General features: G+C 42.6%; 2 protein-coding genes across 2 annotated transcripts; both read right to left on the reverse strand.

Moving 5' to 3' along the window:
- Positions 1–61: 61 nt before the first annotated feature.
- Positions 62–10061, reverse strand: LOC308297853 (DNA helicase MCM9-like; the record flags this gene model as incomplete). The annotated part of the gene is made up of 14 exons (XM_080741420.1): positions 9980–10061; positions 9697–9841; positions 8981–9087; positions 8579–8785; positions 8309–8390; positions 7656–7856; positions 7021–7146; positions 6560–6679; positions 5276–5450; positions 4676–4878; positions 3604–3813; positions 3127–3209; positions 2614–2759; positions 62–2138 (listed from the first exon to the last, which is right to left on the reverse strand). Exons 1-14 carry the CDS (start codon positions 10004–10006, stop codon positions 62–64), a joined length of 3909 nt encoding a protein of 1302 aa, XP_080597546.1. The 5' UTR covers positions 10007–10061.
- Positions 10062–12260: 2199 nt separating this feature from the next.
- Positions 12261–17615, reverse strand: LOC308297766 (N-acetyl-D-glucosamine kinase-like). Its single transcript, XM_080741331.1, has 10 exons — positions 17553–17615; positions 17015–17099; positions 16691–16789; positions 16252–16393; positions 15767–15877; positions 15533–15645; positions 14844–14931; positions 14219–14316; positions 13793–13871; positions 12261–13304 (listed from the first exon to the last, which is right to left on the reverse strand). The coding sequence occupies exons 1-10, from the start codon at positions 17579–17581 to the stop codon at positions 13102–13104; spliced, it is 1047 nt and encodes a 348-aa protein (XP_080597457.1). The 5' UTR covers positions 17582–17615; the 3' UTR covers positions 12261–13101.
- Positions 17616–18830: the final 1215 nt, after the last annotated feature.

Consider the following 18830-nt stretch of genomic DNA (forward strand, 5'->3'; position numbering starts at 1 on the left):
CACACACACACACACACACACACACACACACACACACACACACACACACACACACACACAATTAAACCTTGGCTCTCTTCCCAGCCTCTGCGTTCCAGTCAACGTCAAGATCGTCATCATTGAAGTCCTCAGAGTTGAACAGGGACAGTTCAGAGAAGAGGCCCTTGGATCCCAGACCTCCACTACTGGATGGAGGAGGAGCCAGCTCGAAGCACTTCCTCTTCTTAGAAGGAACACAGCTCCCAGCGGTGACATCAGCACCGTTGTCACCACGGCCAACATTGGTCGTTGTCAATTTGGTGTTGCTGCCAACACCAGTGTGATTCGTCACGTCTTGCAGTGATGCATGTCCATTAACGGCACTGTACTGAGATAGAGCTTTACTTTGGAAGGTTGCAGGTTGCTTCGGGACAGCTGAAGCCATGTTGGGTTGCCACCCTGGTGCGCTCTGCTGTGTACCAAGAGCTGGCTGTGATCCTCCTGTCTCACAGTCTGTGGTTATGATGGACGTGGCTACTTTGGGTGCCAAGGACGTTCTGTGGTCTTTAATAGCTGTGAAAGTCTTCTGTTCTTTAGAGCCCGAGATGCTAGCAGCGTTATCGGTGTTGTTAGACACAGTCTGCACTTCTCTTGGTCTCCTAGATGGTGTTTCAGATACAGGCTTTGGCTCTGTGGGGCCCGTGAAGGAGAAGCGTGACAGCTTGGCCAAGGTGGAGGTGGCCACAGTGGGCTTGCTCCTGTCTGGTTTCGGTGGTGTTATCAGTGGATCAATGGAGGAGCTAGGTTTAGGGGCCGAAATGTTGGAAGTATCTGGTCTCGTCTCAGAGGTAGTGAGTTTGTTTAGCAGCTGTTGCCGTTTATGCTGTGTGCCATCACTCCTGGGGAGAGAACACGCCCCTTTTCTGATTTCACAGAGCTTTGTTCCCACAGCTTCTCTTGAATCACTCCCATCTTCTCTTACCACCTCCTTCCCTCCTTTCTTCCTGCCTACATTAGCAGCAGTGCCACTGTCTTTCTTGGCAGCAACTATTTCTACACTGATGCCACCTGCTGGCAGATCTTGGTGCTGCCTTGTTTGACCCTTCCCTGGTCTGGGTGGCTCTCTTGTTGAGGCAGCCGAGTCCAGACTTATAGTAGATGTACTTGTTGTATTATTAACCATGGCTGTTCTACAGCTGTCAGTGTTAACGTCCATTCTGTCCAGGTGAGCGGATTCTGGCTGCTGCTGCTTGTGGTTCATCTTCTCCCTTGGTTTGAAGTTGAAACTTGACAACATGGCGTGCAGGTCTGACCCCGTCGTCCTCTCCTGAACCCCATCAGTAGACACAATCTTACTCTCTGTCCTTTTCTCATTCCTCCTGTTTTCTCTCTCAAAATCGCCTTCCTCCTCAGAGCACCGATCGATGTTGTTCTTGTTCTTTGAGTTGTGTTTCTTTCCCACCGCCGGAGTGCTGCTGCCCTGGGGGATTAAGGGGGCATCCTCCTGTTCTAAACCATCTCTCTTATCTTTCCTGACGTTGCTTCCTCCTGCTGTCCTTCCTCCTTCCTTGCCATCGTCTTCCTGGTGATGACTCAGCTGCAGTTCCTTCCTTCGTTTAGCTTGCAGCTTCTTTGAGACTTTCTGCACCACAGAGGCTGGAGCCTCCGAATCAGCTGTTGGCACAGCTTTACTTCCTTGGTTCTGTCTCTTTCCATCATGTTTCCTTCTTTCCTGCAACGTTGTAGAGTTCTCCTTTTGTCTCTCGGCCTCGTTGTGTCTCCTCTGCTCTTCTGAAACAGTGCTGGTTACTTCACGGGGCGCTCCCTTCAACATGAATTTGCTGCCTAGCGATGTGTTGTCACCAATTTCCGTTGCTCGCTGGCCTTGCACTGAAGTATGGTTACTGTGGTTTTGGGGTAACACGGCTGTTTCTGGTGGTGATTTTGTACAATTCGATTGTCTGTTGGTGTTTTGTTGCGTTGACATGATGGTGGGGGAGGTGATGTTCAGGGAAGACACAGATTCGCCGGCTGCTAGAGAATGGAACCAATCCAGGCTGCTGTCCGGTGTGACGTCATTGTTGTCGGGAGTGGTTGGGTTGTGGGGCGTAAGGATCTGCGATTCTGTATGGTCAGAGCCCGGGCTAACACTTTTCAGGCTAGGGGACACAAACCAAATAAATAATTAGCCTAATGTTGGTATTTACATTATAATAATTTATGTACTTAAAACACAAAACAGGAATAAAGTGTGAGATGAACACACAATATACAGTACCAAGACTAGCAGAGTTAACCACTGGAACCCACATTCTGCGAAAATATTTGGTGTGTAGAGGGACAGCCCACTTGTACTCACATTCAGAACCCACATACATTCATACTTCGAAATCATCTGTACACGCTCAATGCAACGCTTGTAGATTGGCTATTTGTGCTATTTTTGTGACACAGTTGTATGACTAAGTATAAAGTAGGTCATCACACTAAACAATTAGATTCGATTTTAGCTCCTCGATTATTCAATGAATCGAAAAAGTAATCGATCACAAGTAATCGAAAGTCCTATAGTCTGAAACTATCCTAGAAGAAAATGTCCACTTTCTATGTACAGTACATAAAGCGTATCCTCACCTGGCCAGTCTGCGCATGTCTTTGTTGAGTAGGTGAGGCAGGTTGAGCCCTTCTAGCACGATCTGACACTGTGTTCTATACTGTTGACGGGGCTCAGCAGGGAAGGAGGTGTGTAAGGCGTTCACATTTCCCAGTAATGCACCTCCCTGGGGACAAGAGCAGACAAAACAAAGAATACCAGATAACAGTTAAATGGTGGGGAATTGCACCTAGGAAGGATGCAGCGATAAGAAATGTGATGATACACGAAAGAAGAAGCTAAAATAGAAAGTTTATAAGGTTGCAAAATGATCTTGTAGATCAGCTCTTTTAGGTGAGACATAACGATGCGAAATTAAGTATAAATCAGGTTCACTGCAGCTCAACAGTAAATATTGAGGGGCAGCAAGAAGAACTTCAAGAAGTAGAACTTCTTCAAAAAGTACATTAGTGGCTTGGCTATGGAACATACTACACATGCACACTTTATGATTGGACAGACATACTTCAAGGATGTCTGCTGACTTTACTCACCTGCATGGAGCACTCCATGACAGAGACAGCTACCACAGCATCCTCTATGGTTACTGTCTCTCTGTACATCAGCTTGGCATGGGCTGTACAGAAAAGAAAATAAACACCTTAATGTCTCTGTAAAGCAGGAAACTTTGTCCAAAACCGTTACTTTTCAGAAAATGGAAAAAAGAACCTGTGTTCCAATGTAGTTGTTTAGTCACAAGCTCTTGTTAATGCTTTTCAATGATTAAATATTTATAAAACTCACAGACAGATTTAACTGTCATGTCATTATAGGTAAACATTTTCTAAAACAGCAAAAAATGATGATCTATAAGCTCAACCCAGAATACATACACACGTCTTATAAAAATAGTAAAGTAAAGGTGTTAAAGACAAATACGGTGTGTTTCCTGTCTCTCTACTATGTCTCCTCTACTGTGCCATCTAGTAAAGCAGTAATTATGTCTATTAATTTGTCTCTGTGTACTGTACCTTCGGCCAGTCTACTGAGGCTCTCCAGCATGCGGATGGTGGTGCGCGCTGCGTTGCGGCTGTCACTCCGCCTCTGCAGTTGGTAGTAGCGCGTTAGGATTACGTTGGCATCCTGGGATACCTGCGGCTGCAGCCGTTTTATCACACAGAAATAGGCTTTCATCTTCTCCATGGGCCACAGCGTGGAGGAAGAAGTATCACTGGGCTCTCCTGGCAGAGATGAGGAATCAGGCACTCAATGAATGGAAACACAGTCGTAGATAGATACCTTTATTGGTCCTTGGGAGGAAATTCAGGCACAGAAGAGTGAAAACAAAGTCTCTTGCACACCTACAAAAGGTTCGTCGAGGAACAGACCAAAGGTTTGACAAACTGAAAAAGAGAAAACCCCTCAACACACTGTCTTCAAATGCAAGTTTTTTATTGGGAAATCAACAACGTTTCGGTCATTTAGATCTTCATCTTTATGATAAAGATGAAATGACCGAAACGTTGTTGATTTCCCAATAAAAACACTTGCATTTGAAGATAGTGTGGCGAGAGGTTTTCTCTTTTTCAGGCACTGCCGCACAGAAGTAACCTGACTTGCGTCAGATGGTGGCAGTAGTGCGTAGGCTACCGCTCTACTTTACCATCTGAGATCTCTCGGTGGGAGTTGATACCGCTCGTAAAGCCCCGGGCCGGACCAATCAGCGGCAGCTATGGGCGGGCTCTGAGCGGCTCTGAGCCAATAGAGTCTGATTGCAGACCACGTGGATGCAGACAGGCCAATATGAGTGGTTGGAGTTGGCACTCCCAGACTGTGACAGAGAGACGGCCACATCCAATCACCTGCTAAAGAATTTCAAAAAATGGCCCGCCCCTTACATCGAGTCTGCCCGAGAGATCTCAGATGGTAAAGTAGAGCGGTAGCCTACGCACTACTGCCACCATCTGACGCAAGTCAGGTTAGCACAGAAGAGTGACATCACAATAAAACCAATATTAATAAAAGTATACAGCAAGCTGTTGAAAGTGGTAATATAACTATCCATGCCAAAAACATAGACCTTTAAACAAGAACCTGTCCTACCTTTCTCCTCCAGGATGAAGGAGGAGATGATGCGGTCCCACTCGGGGTTCCTGGTGTCCAGGAGAACCAGGACCAGGTCAAAGCGGCTGAGCAGCGGGCTGGCCAGGGCCACGTTCACAGACACCGGCTCGTTGGGGTCGTACTGGCCTTTGGGGTTGGTGGCTGCCAGGATGCTGCTGCGTGTGTTCAGCTTACACACCATGCTAGTGGGCACAGAACATCATATTACACACTGTTCTAATTGAACACAATGCGATTACACATACTTTACACACAATCAGATTACACACCATACTAACTGTACAATGAGATTATACATACTTGTACACAGATAATCAGATAACACACCATATTGTACACAAAGACCATACTGTACAGCAGAAAAAAATGTCAAGGATGAATTCATTCATTTATGCATCCTTCCAGTTTATAAATTAATATTTCTTTAAGGTCTCAGAATTCTCTCTCTTATTAATTCTTCTTAATTTAAGTGAGGTGAATACAATGAATATAAATATAAATATAATTTAACAAATCATCTAAGCAAATGACTAGACTTGAAAATAGAAATATGAATCGATCTTGGTGTGTTTGCCGTACCCAGCTTTAGCCACACTAATGGTCTGTTGCTCCATAGCTTCATGGATGCTGGTGCGGTCGTGTTCCTTGATGCTGTTGAACTCATCAATGCAGCACAGTCCACCGTCCGACAGCACCAGAGCCCCAGCTTCCAGATGCCACTCCCCTCCATCCCTCACTGCTGCCACGGTCAAACCTGGATTAAATGACACAAACATTACAGAAATAAATAATCAATTATCAACAGTGCCATGATTTGTTTTCAGTTTTCTATTTGTCTAAGCATTTCTTGCAACCTCATCATTAACAGCCAATGAGGGACCAGCCAGTGGTGACGCCAGTGATGTCAATGTCATCACCAGTAGCGCTCTCTGCGCACCTCATGGCTCGCTCTGCTTGCGCACAAGTAGGCCATGCTGCTTGCGCACAAGTAGGCCATGCCTACTTGTGCACAAAGCGCAAGTCGGCACCTCGAAATTGATTGATTGATTGAAGAATTTATTAGAAGTTTGCAATAGAAAAAAGTACAGTTTCATGACAGTACAAATCACTGGTACAAGGTCAACTAAAAGGAGATCCTAGAAAGCCGAGGCTTTTTCCACAGGAACCACACTTTAAGTATCTCATATAACATTGAAAGACAGACGGATAGAACATAGTACTTCATCTAGGATAATATCAGTTTTAAAAGCATAACATCAAATACAAAGGCAGAAAAAAAGGGTGGGGGAGCATGGGGGCTTAGTCTATTTACAAGTCACGGGTAGCAGCCGCCTGAAGGTGACTTTTCATACCAATTATACCTTGTTTAGTGTTAAATCTATGTTGATGATGATTAGTGGAGCTGCCTCTGGTGTTGTCGTGATCGTGAACATCCTTGACCTTTAAGAAGTAGTTTGTCAGGTACATGGGTATCTTGGAGGTGTAGTGTATCTTGTACACCAGGCCCATTGCAAGATGCTGTACTCTGTCAGCTACTTTGAGCCACCCCACGCTTTCGTGAAACTGAAAGAGTGCAGTTCTAGTTGTAAGCTGCAAGCTTCTCTGGCAAACGGGCAAATGAAATAGACTGGACTACTGATGGTTCAGGATTTACTAAATATTGAATCACATTGCTCAAAAAAAATTATTATCGCACCCCAAGTGAATGCACCTCAACAACCTGGAAATGTCAAAGAAGTCAAGCACTTGTGGACCTTTTAACTTACAAGTGGGCACTGGGCAGTATGTGTGCACATAAAACTGGATATATAACAATAATACCCAATGATCATATCAGCCTAGCCTAGCCTGTGGAAGGAGTACCTGCATTTGTGGAGCCAATTCCAGCTGTGAGCACAGAGCGAGGTGTAATCTTGGCAGCATACTTCAGGAACTGAGACTTGCCTGTTCCTGGGTCCCCAACCAGCAACATGTGAGACTCACCTACACATGGGACACAACCCTGATAATGAGAAATACACTTCAACTGTATAACAAAGATTTCATTCAGCGTATTAAAAATATATACATTTCTATTTCTAATAGATACATACGAGATATTAAACATGACACAGAGCCTGAAGCACGTCACCAGGGTTGTGCACTTAAAATAGTAGATCTACAAGCTCACAGTCACAATGTGTGTTGTGAGCTTGTAGATCTAAAATAGTAGATCTACAAACTCACAGTCACAATGTGTGTTGTGAGCTTGTAGATCAGCTATTTTAGGTGTGCGTCTCACAACATGTATAAATCAGGTTTTAGTGCCAAAAGGCCTTCCTCACCCCTGACTTTGGTTCCAGAAGGATCTATTCTCTGCACACCCCCAGCCAGCACCAGAGCCACCGCCAGCTTCACCACATACATGCCAAACACCTGTGGACACAGACTCAGCAAGATGTGGTTCCTGCCTGGGAAGAGACGCAAAGGTGTTGTGGAGGGACGGGGTGGAGAGAAAATAAGCAATGTCAAATGTCTCAATTCACAACAGTGGACAAATTGAACGTTCAAACATGACAAGTCCTGGCTGGAGTCGGACAGCCGCCGTTTATAACCATTGAATTATTGAGCCTTTCAAAAATGTAGGACATACTGTGTGTCTTCAGTGCAAAATAAAACTCACTCACATCTAGACACTGTCAAATACATTGTTTTTTCATCTTACAATCAACATACTACAATGCATTGCACATGTTTACAGTATCTCTGCCAGGAGAGCATTCCTCTGGCCTTGTATGCGTGTGTGTGTGTGTGTGTGTGTGTGTGTGTGTGTGTGTGTGTGTGTGTGTGTGTGACTGTGTGTGTGACTGTGTGTCTTGCAGAAAGAGGTTGTCAAAAAATTCTAATAATGGCCAAAATATCACCCTAATTGTTTTTGTCCCTTTAAGGCCTCCCTGATAAAAGTGTGAGAGGTCAGTACCAGAGATGGGGTCATGTTGGTAGCTGTCCCAGAAGGTATTGAAGTCCTTTTGAATGTCCTCCATGAAGAGAGCAGTGCTAGCCTGCAGGTTGTTGACTTCTAGGTTGTTTGCGTTGAGGACCAGCTCCACGTCGCAGCGTGTATCGTCATAGAAGGGCTTCCAGCGCTGGCATACCACCCCATACACCGTTACGTCATCTCCTGGGGGTGACACACACACACACACACACACACAATTACAACTAATACCGGACAGTGCTGCCTTCCACTAGAGGCATTATTAACCATAACTTTGGAATCGTCACCAATCGTCAGCAATAAACATGATTAATTGAATTATTACTACAGGAGCTTTTGAATCATAAAGACTCCCAGGTAAGCTAAAAGGATTCAAATATTCAATATATAAAAGTGCAATGCAATTAAGTGGTCATTATTGTTACTCCATAAATATGAAAAACCCATAATCTCTTAAACCCTATATACACTTAGTTGACCGGGGTCCCCCAGGGGTCTGTAATTGGTCCCCACGTATTTTCACTCTGCGGCCGAAAAGTGACCATCTATGAGCTTATACCGCTTTTTGTGATACAACACGCATCACGAGCTTATAGATCTTCGTATTAGCACCTTGCCATTAATGAATGTTTTACCAGATTTGCAGCTGTCCACCAGGTCATCTTCCAGGATGACAACCATAGACCGAGGAATGCTGCCTACTGAGAGCCTCTGGGCCTGGAGGGACAAACAGCCACATAGAGATGTTAACACTCCCCTGCACACATTTCTGAACCTCTACTGTTACTTGAATGCGTGTTGAGATTGAAGTAAGCAAAGTATAAGTAGGAATGTAAGTGGATCTTGGGATCCGCATAGAAAATACACACACAACCCACTGCCGGTGTATCTAAAGGCGTCCTCACCTGCTCTTGTATCTTGATTTCCTGGTAGTCCCTGCAGGCAGTGGGCTCAGAGCCTCCAGACAGACAGGTGAACTTGAACGAGTTACAGCCGTCCTCATTAGGACAGGAGGACGGAGGGACGAAGGTGTAGTACTGCTCAAAGTCAGCCTGCACTGTGAACACAGTGCGACACTTGGCACACATGTAATCCCTCTCATACTCCAGGACCTGTGAGGGGTGCACAGTCATTTCACAAATTAGTGGCATGTGACCACTACTGTACATAAAGACCCCGAAATACCAAACTGACTTGTACCGACTATTACAGACTATGACGGGAATCGGGATCAGATTGGGAGACACAGACACAGTGTGTTAAAATGTGCCCCTGCACAGACTACAAAATCCTATCTATGATCTTACCTTAGCGACACTTGTCCGTATGACAGTCCCAGTAACAGAGAGGAAGTGTCCTGCATCCCTGGACCTAGGAATGGTGTCTCTGGTCAGCTCTGGACACACTGGAAGACCTGTAGAAGAGCATTTCATATACAACAGCAAACAAGAGAAACTTTTAATGTGCAAATTTGGAAATCAGTCTGTAAAGCGTTCACAACATATCTGTGCCTGCATACACAAAACCGCATTTGCACACAGCTTGATAATAAACACAGGGTAATTGATTATAGCACAGCTAGCATAAAAACACTTGGTTTGGCTAAGCTATAATGGCTCAATGAGAGAAGCTTCTCAAATTAATTAAAATTGAGTTTTCCTGATGAACCATATTGCAGTCTCACAATCAAAATACCTTCTCAACACGCTCCCACAGAACAAACACTACCCTTCAGTGCAGGTTGTTACCTTTGTTACAATCACATCACAATAAAATCCACAAAGTGGATTCCAAATTTCCAATGAATGACCTGTAGTCAAACCTGTAACAAATTGGGTTCAACATCTTAAACAGATCACATCTTGGCCATGCCACACACACAGGGACAAACTTAATCAAGATTGTTGAATGCAGTTCATGACCTGTGTGACATCACCATCCATTCTTTGCCCTACTGACTTAAGAGTAGGAGTAATAAGGCATGAAAAACAGAAAAACTTGAACAACCTTAAACCTCACCAACCTGCAATACGGGTGTGAAGAGAGGGTTTGACCTTCACCCCACACGCCTGTGAAATCCCCTTAACGATGTCCTCTGCTGCTCTGTGCAGAGCTTCATCAAATATAGCCAGGACTTCATTGGGGTAGGCATTGAAATAATCGCCAACCTGTGTCCGGAGAAGTTCAGAGATGAAATTGTATATTCACGCTGAATTTAGAAAGATAAGAACTGAACCGTCCGACTCCCGATACGTCCTTGTTCAAGTTCATCCTCATATGCAAAATTACGTTACTGCTGCCATTACCTCCATGTTGGCCTCAAACAGCGTCATGGCGTTAATGACGACTGCGTGGTGAAAGTTTTCAGTCTCATCGGTTTCCGCGACAATCTGCAGTATGTCACTACGATGATGCTCCGTCACGTAGGCCTCAAACACCTGGCTGATGAGAGCCTTCTGCTCTGTACTTATCAACATGATGGCCCTGTTCCCTTGAGCTGGAGGGGAGAGCACATTGATTCAGAGACAAGTGGCGGTGTGTACAATATGAAACATTCTAGGTGTTTTGAGCATATCAACTTATTGGAGGGATGGAACTTTGATCTGTCTGTTAGAAGAAAAAATTAGTTCACAACACCTCTCACAGAGTGAACATGTCTACTCATATTATAGAGGACGCAGTGTCACCAATAGTCTGACCTGGAGTATGGTAAGATGATTGTGTAAGATGCACATGTAGTAGCCTTGGACATTTATGAAATCAAACCATCCTGATTCCTGACATTTGCATATCTCTGCTGTTGGGCCGAAACCTCTCCAAAATGTTCATTTTCGGGAAAATGAGCTCAAGTGGAGTTAGGTGGTTTTGTCCCAAGCACTTTTTACTACTTTCCATTGGTTCAATATTATTTTAACCAACACTCAGATGTAAAGATTATCTGTGCAGCAGATTGATATCCAACTGAAAGTTTCGGCAGAAACGTGTATTTGGTCACTTAAACACTTTTCCACGAGATAAACAACACAGTAAAGTTACACGGAGGCGGAGCATATTCCATGAACGCGACAGTCACAGGGTGGCATTATTTAGCCATAAATCATAACTCGTATTTTGGGACGTTTCTAATTTCACAGTATACAGCACAGCAGCACTGAACCCATGATGCAAAACGACACACACACAAGTGTGATTCCAATTACCCGTTACATTCAACTCTTATGTTATGGTGACATTTTATTTGTACTCTGAAGAATTTATTAGAAGTTTGCAATAGAAAAAAGTACAGTTTCATGACAGTACAAATCACTGGTACAAGGTCAACTAAAAGGAGATCCTAGAAAGCCGAGGCTTATTTCCACAGGAACCACACTTTAAGTATCTCATATAACATTGAAAGACAGACGGATAGAACATAGTACTTTATCTAGGATAATATCAGTTTCAAAAGCATAACATCAAAAACAAAAAAAGAGAAAAGGGGGGGGGGGGGGGGGTAGGGTCTTTATATTAAAAAGTTTGAGTACCACTGAACTAGACACACAATACTCCCCGTCCCGACAATTTCAAACGACATGGAACAAATGTGTTCAGTAAAAGTACAGTACGTACCCAGTTAATGTTTACATGTTCATCCTGCGTTCCTGATGACCAGCGACAACAAAACAAACCCTCCCGCGTTCTGCTTCCTTCAACTTCCTTGTAGTTTCATGCTCGGGAAGGTAAACCAGTTTAGCATTACCGCCACCAACTGGGCTGAAAGAAAGGAGAGGGAAAAACACGTTTACTTTAGTTTTATATTTAATCTAAAATTTAGAATGAACCTAAAACTAAAATGTACAAGCAATAGAGACAATACTAATAACGCGACACTTATTTCTTACCTGCTGTTTCTGATTCGAGACCTAATGAGACATTGCTGTTTCTGATTAGAGACTAATGAGACATGCTGTTACTTTCTTAATAGATTTTCTACAAAAAAACTTTTTTTCTGGTTGGCTACAGTTTTTGCAGATGAGCGCTTGCCTATTGCTGAATTACTCTCTGGATCAATAATGGTCTGTCTATCTATCCCGCTCCATCCATCCATCCATCCAGCCAGCCAGCCATACGACCTTACCTACTCTCAGAAAAGTAATATTTTCTCTTTTGTGCCAAGGTCCCCCAAATTGATATACATTTGACTGTGGAGCCCATCTGAAATGTTTAATGTCAGGGACCCCTAGCTCTGGTCCATAGGGGACCAGAGCTAAGGGACCCCCAGAAAAGAAGAGCTGTGGTTAAAAAATATATACACTATTTTTCGAACACTTTTAAGATTTTTCAAAAAATATTCAAAAATTGCAGATGTACAAGCTTGCAGCTCAGAACTTAGTGACCCACTGTGAGCTTGTAGATCTGCTATCTTGCTTCCTGTGGGTCTACTGCTGATACTGTATTACAAAAAGAAAAGTTAGTTATCACAGTTATGTGACAAGATGACAAGCGGGCCAGGCATGGTTTTTCTTTTATTACAAAAGTGATTCGTAAACATTATAAGAAGTTTCACAGACAAGGATTTCACAAAGTCTATAAAGATATTTTCCAGTAAGAATTTTTGTCAATCCATAGGTAGGCATAATAATAGGTTAGACTTTCTCTCTTGAGTTACAGTATGTTGGAAGGCTGTCGAAAGAGCACCATCTAATGGTGAACTGAGAAAACACTACTGAAGGCCACAATCTGTGAAGGCTCAGCAGATTAGCCTGGATTGTGTCTGCTGTACAGTAAATCCATAAAACAAAAGCATGGAGAATTCACTTTTTTAAAGCTGCAATCTGTATAAAGTCCTCTCCAGAAATCGACCCCGGGTCTCCCGTGGCGAGGCAATCTCTGCTTGGCCAAGGGATTTATTGGGTTTATCAGTGTCAGGCAGTACTACTTGTCAACTAATCGAAGTCTAACCTGACACCAAGATCTAAACATCTCAATGGAAGTGTAGGGACTTATATGTAAACTTCCAACCACTGCAGATGTGCTTGTTAAATTGTATTAACATACTCTACCATACAGCTTGGTAAAATAACATAATGGATTGCAGCTTTAATATCAGTATTAACAAACGTTAAGGACATACCTTAAAAAGACAAAGTGACTAATGCACAGATTTTGTTGTTAATGTTGGAATTTCTTAAATTTGGTTATTTTCTTTCATCTTTCTGCACTGTTGTCTCCAACTGTTTCTCCAATTTTTAAATCTGATGATGTAGAGCTTACGATTTAAGGATGCAGCCTAATTTGTATTATAATATAAATATAAAGCAGTTTCTATCCCCAATATATGGAATCTCCCATTTTGTCACAATGGACAACTTCATCACAGACTATCACTATTTGGTCCATCTTGGTGAATCCTGAATGGTTAAGACTGGGTGGTCATGAGGCAAATCTTTCATTGGCTGCTACTGAAGGTGTGCTGGTAGAATACGTTGGTATTGGCCGCGTAATCCAGGGCTACGTTGGCACCCACGCTCTTGGCCCCGAGTGAGGCCCCACCCAGCGCAGAGGACTGCTTCAAAGTCAGGAGGCTGTAGGCACGGAAACGACCGTTGAACTTCTCAGATGATGCCACTCTGGCCAGGAACTCCGTAAACCCTGGAGAGAGAGAGAGAGAGAGAGAGAGAGAGAGAGAGAGAGAAATCAGACTAATCGATTTAATCGATTATGAACAATAATCAATAATTGATCATTTAATAAAATAATTGATTCATAATCAATCAGTATTTTGTCCATGTTTTAATTTAAAAAATGATTAAAAAAACATGTTAATTAATGCAGCACACACTCAAGCCATATGTCAAATCGATCGGCTTGATTGGGAATGCTAAGAGATATCTTGAATAGTTTAATTTACATGAATGTATTAGTGGATTCAAATTTCCCATTGACTTCAATCGCGATTATCTTAACTATTTTGCAAAACACTGTTGTGCGATGAAGTATAAAATAACACTTACCTGTAGTCGTTAACAATTTTTTGATATATAAAATTCCTTATTATTTGATTACAGAATAATCGCTAAGAAAATAATACTTAAGTAAATGTTAATGTACTTAGTTACTTTACACCACTGCTGACTGACCTGGCTTCAGAAGTTCCCAGCTGTTCCAAACTGCACCGACACAGAGGATGGGCAGACCCTGTTCTCCACTAAGTAGAGACTGACACACAGAGAGAGAGATGATATAACCATCAGTGGTTGTTTAGCATCATTCGCAATCCATTATCCATTATTGTAAAAAGTTGTATAAAAGAGGGTTTAAGTGGTTAATCAATCTGATCAATTTAGTTGATTATATTAGATCAATTAGAATTATATTCAGGTTTATTTGTTGATATAAAATTGAATGTAATTATATATTTATTGAAAGAAATGAAAAAAATGACATTCATTTAATAGAAAAAGTAATTGATAGAATGACTGTTATGAAAAAAGAATTTGATAGTGCCAGTTCTATGGGAGCAAGGTCTAGTGTGCAAAGGGTATTGTGTACTGTGTTTAGCTCACCTCTTGTGCATTAGGTAACACTGCTTCCACATGCTTCGCCAGGACTCTTCCTGCTTGAGTGAACACATACTGGCACAACGCATCACCTGCTGCTGCACCTGCAACGAGAGCACGTGCATGTGCGCGCGCACACACACACACACACACACACACACACACACACACACACACACACACACACACACACACACACACACACACACACACACACACACACACACACACACACACACACACACACACAGTATATAAAGATGCACATGCAAAGCTGTCGGGTGGAAACCTTTTCTTTTCAAGAAATTGAAAAAAGAACCTGTGTTCCAACGGATCTAATGTAGTTATTATTTAGTTACTAAGCTCTCATTAATACCTTTCAATGGTTAAATATTTATAAAGTCCACAGACAGACAGATCTACAAGCTCACAACTTATTGCATCGTGCAGCGTTGTGAGCTTGTAGGCTAGCTATTTTCACCCATCATCGACGATGAGTGTGAAGTTAATTAGTAAACGTACAGACCAATCACACCATTTTGTCCTGTGAATCATCTCCACCCATTTAATCTGTCCTTGTGTTCCCCTGTCATCTTATCTATAAAAAACCCATGCAGGAAGTAGTGCATACCTTCGGCCAATTTCTTGCAGAAGCCAGCAAAGTGAGATTTCTGGAAGTCTCTGTAGAGGTGGGTCAGCATTCCCATCAGATTTGACACCTGACAGGGAGGGGGAAACACATGAGAGTGGGTTCTCTCTCAAAAAAACAAACAGCCGGCTCTGGGAGGCCCCCTGGCAGCCGAGACCCGAAACGGGTGAAACATATCAAAGGCCGCCACTGAGTAGCTCCTTTCATTGACTAACTTCCGAGCTCCAGTGCTACAGTCTAGGGAAAACACAGAACCTGCTGACAAAATGAGCAATATAAAATCTTTATTTCAACACGTTGCTTCGATTTTCTTCCACGCTTGAGAAGTGAAACGATGAGAGACTGGCACAAGAACTTCACTTTTTGGATAGAATGTTCACAAAAGCTAAGAAGTGTTCGCTAACGGCGGATCTTCCACCCAGTCGGAAGATTCTGTTTGACGACTGGGAGGAACCTCATCTCGGAGCTGCATAGCAGCGGAAGGAGAGGGTCCGAAAGGAGCTAGCCACTGAGCAGGATGGAGGCGCTACGCCCTCCCAGTGGGGTGTCCTCACTGGCAGGTGTGCCAGTGCGGGGAGGATTAATTTGCATAATGACTAAATTGGGAGGAATAAATGGGGTAAAAATAAGGTTTGGGGGCTTGACATGATGTGTATGTTCCCCGCCCTCACCTGGAAATATTCCTCCATGGCCTTCTTCACATATGTGATGTCATGAGGAGGCGGCACCATGTTGTCGATGGCATCAAACACCGTCTTCACCGCCAAATGAGAGATCCAGAATGCTGAGAGAGAGAGAGAGAGAGAGAGAGGTAGGGAGACAGTGAAAGAAAGACTGATCAATAAAGATACACATGATACGTGTATGTAGTCGCTTTGGTGTTAGAACGTTGCTAGCATGATTACCTGATCCTTCGTCGCCCATCATGTGACCCCAGCCCCCACAGCCGACCTGAGAGCCATCAGGATTGACCAGCTTACAGTTAGAACCTGTCCCTGATATCAAGACTATTCCTCCTAGAGACAGATAGACAGAGAGAGAAAGAGAACGAGAAAATCAGTCAGAAACAGTGGAGAGTGACACGGTTAGAAAAGTTGAGAGCACTGATAATACATACAGATAAAATTAATATCCCATTAAACCATAAAGCTTGGAGGAGTGCACTGTCATCAGTATCACACAACTATAAAAGCCAGGTCAAATAAGGTGAAGTGTTTATGGCAAGCTGCTTTCTCAGGCCGAGCCTTTTTATTTAATAGCTAGAGCATATACTGTAATTGAACAGTATACAAGTATAAAGGGAGGAAAGTGGGTTTTGACTCAGTGACATTGCAGCAACATGAGAAAACAGACTCCCGCAGAGCCATGCTCTAAAAATTCAGTCGATTACCGTGGTTGCTGGCGGTTGCCATGGCACCAATGGCATCGGTGGTGATGAAGTAGTCGCGGCTGAGGCAGGGAAAACGTTCCTTCATGTCCAGGATCAGTTTCTCTATGGCATCTTTCTGCTCTCCTCCACTCAGAGACATGCCCTAAACACACACACACACACAGGTCAGATCAAGTCCCCATATTACCTCTGGCATCGCTATTTTGGACAATGGTCTTAAATGTTTAACATGTTCAGATTTCAGTACTGTGCACTGTTATTTCTCATGCATCTTAAATAATACATCAATAGATAGGGTCAAGAAACATCTAGGCTGAAGACCTCTTCTCTAGTTTTTCAATGGTCGAGTCCTTTTTGCCAATGCACCATGTATTTAAAATAACCAAAGCTTAAGACAATCTCTCAGTCATCATAATACAAATATAGCAGTTTGACTTACCAGTGAGTGTAGTGGTGTGTTTGGATCCAGACCTGCCTCCTTCTTAGCTCTCTGGACCATGTCATTAATGGTACTGATACACTTATCCACCCCCACCAACTGGAACAAACAAACACACACACACACACACACACACACACACACACACACACACACACACACACACACACACACACACACACACACACAGAGTTTCTTTATTATCCAGCCAATGACAAATTCTGAACACCTCACACTCTGCTTGGCATTAAAGAAATGTGTTAATAAACTGATATTGCATAAATCCTTCCCATCCCTCTCTCTCTTCCCCTCCAGTTCACCCACCCAGTGGTTGGTAGAGGGTCCCTCTGTCTCAGCCAGGATCTTCCCATCTTCTGACAACAGTGTTGCTATGGAGTGGGTCCCTCCACTGAGTTGGAAACACAAAGTTAAATTAATATACAAATAACTTTTGATTTTGATTTTTGATTTAAACTAATAACACACACACACACACACACACACACACACACACATACAAATCACTTTTTAGAAGAGATATAAATACATTAAATGATATCGTGATTCTGGGAGCCACATGTAATAACATAGTAATGATATACAATATAACTTATAAAGTATAATGTGCAGCACATTGTATTGGCTTATTGGCTACAGGAAGACTTGTCAGCTGACCAAGAAGCTTTGAGTTTCTTGTCTATTATGACACTGACACCTCATCATTAAACAAAGCATGATGCACATTGCTAAACACCTCCTCGAACTATAACCTCCTCGACTGACCCGTCACAACACCCTGCTCATTCACACAATGACGTTAATTTAATGCTAACGTTTACAAAGCAAAGTTTACCACTCTCACCCTTCAACACCTCCGAACACCAATGCCATTTTCTGTTCCTGTTTTGAATCAATGGAATCCTGCTGCTTGGACTCCACTGCATCTCTCATTCTCTCGCGATAGCGACGAGTCAGCTGAGCTGCAGTTCCACGATGCGATGGCGTCCAGTAGATGGCGGAAAAGATCCGTTCAAATCAAACGAGGGACCGAAAGGAATATGAGAGTGTGTTTTGTTAAAATATTTAGCTTTTAACCACTTTAAACCTGGCCTCAGAGGTCATGTCATAAAAGGATCATTTCACATTTATATTTATTATTATTACAATTATTATTATTACCCTTATTCTTATTATTCTTATTTACAAATAGCAGATATAGCCAAACTCATCGCAATGTGTTATCTGGAAGATAGAGGCTATCAGTATGAACCATGAGCTTAAAGCAGCTATATGCAGTTTCAAGTGTTGAATTTAAAATGGGCTTTATTTAGCCTGCATAGCCTAGTGATCACCTTGCCTCCAGGACTCCACTCCAGAACCTCCACTATTCCACTGTAAATACCTTTTATTACATTTTCTTTTCTTTTTCTTTTCTTTATTTTTTTCTTCTTTATGACTGCTTCTTTTTTTCTCCCTTTTGTTATTGATAATATCCTAACTATATACTGTAGTAGCCTACTGTGTTCTATCCTCTGACTCCTGTGTAAATAAGCTGTAAAGCTTGGAATCTCCTTTTAGTTGACAGTGTACCAGTGAACTGTACTGTCATGTACATTTTCCTATTCAACCTTCTAATAAAGTCTTCAAACAATCAATAAAACCAGAACTGACACCTTCTGTATTGATTAACTGAATACTGTAGTAGCAGTTCAATTGATTGATTGATTGAAGAATTTATTAGAAGTTTGCAATAGAAAAAAGTACAGTTTCATGACAGTACAAATCACTGGTACAAGGTCAACTAAAAGGAGATCCTAGAAAGCCGAGGCTTATTTCCACAGGAACCACACTTTAAGTATCTCATATAACATTGAAAGACAGACGGATAGAACATAGTACTTTATCTAGGATAATATCAGTTTCAAAAGCATAACATCAAATACAAAGGCAGAAAAAAGAATAATAAAAAAGGGGGGGGGCATGGGGGTTTAGTCTATTTACAAGTCACGGGTAGCAGCTGTCTGAAGGTGACTTTTCATACCAATTTTGAAGGAGGCTAGGGATTTGCTCTCCTTTAGGGCTTGAGGAAGGGCGTTCCACATGTTGATGGTGTAGCAGGAGAACGAGTTAGAGCCTTGTT

This window comes from Nannobrachium achirus, assembly GCF_963921795.1.
Source record: "Nannobrachium achirus genome assembly, chromosome: 14".
Taxonomy (NCBI): domain Eukaryota; kingdom Metazoa; phylum Chordata; class Actinopteri; order Myctophiformes; family Myctophidae; genus Nannobrachium; species Nannobrachium achirus.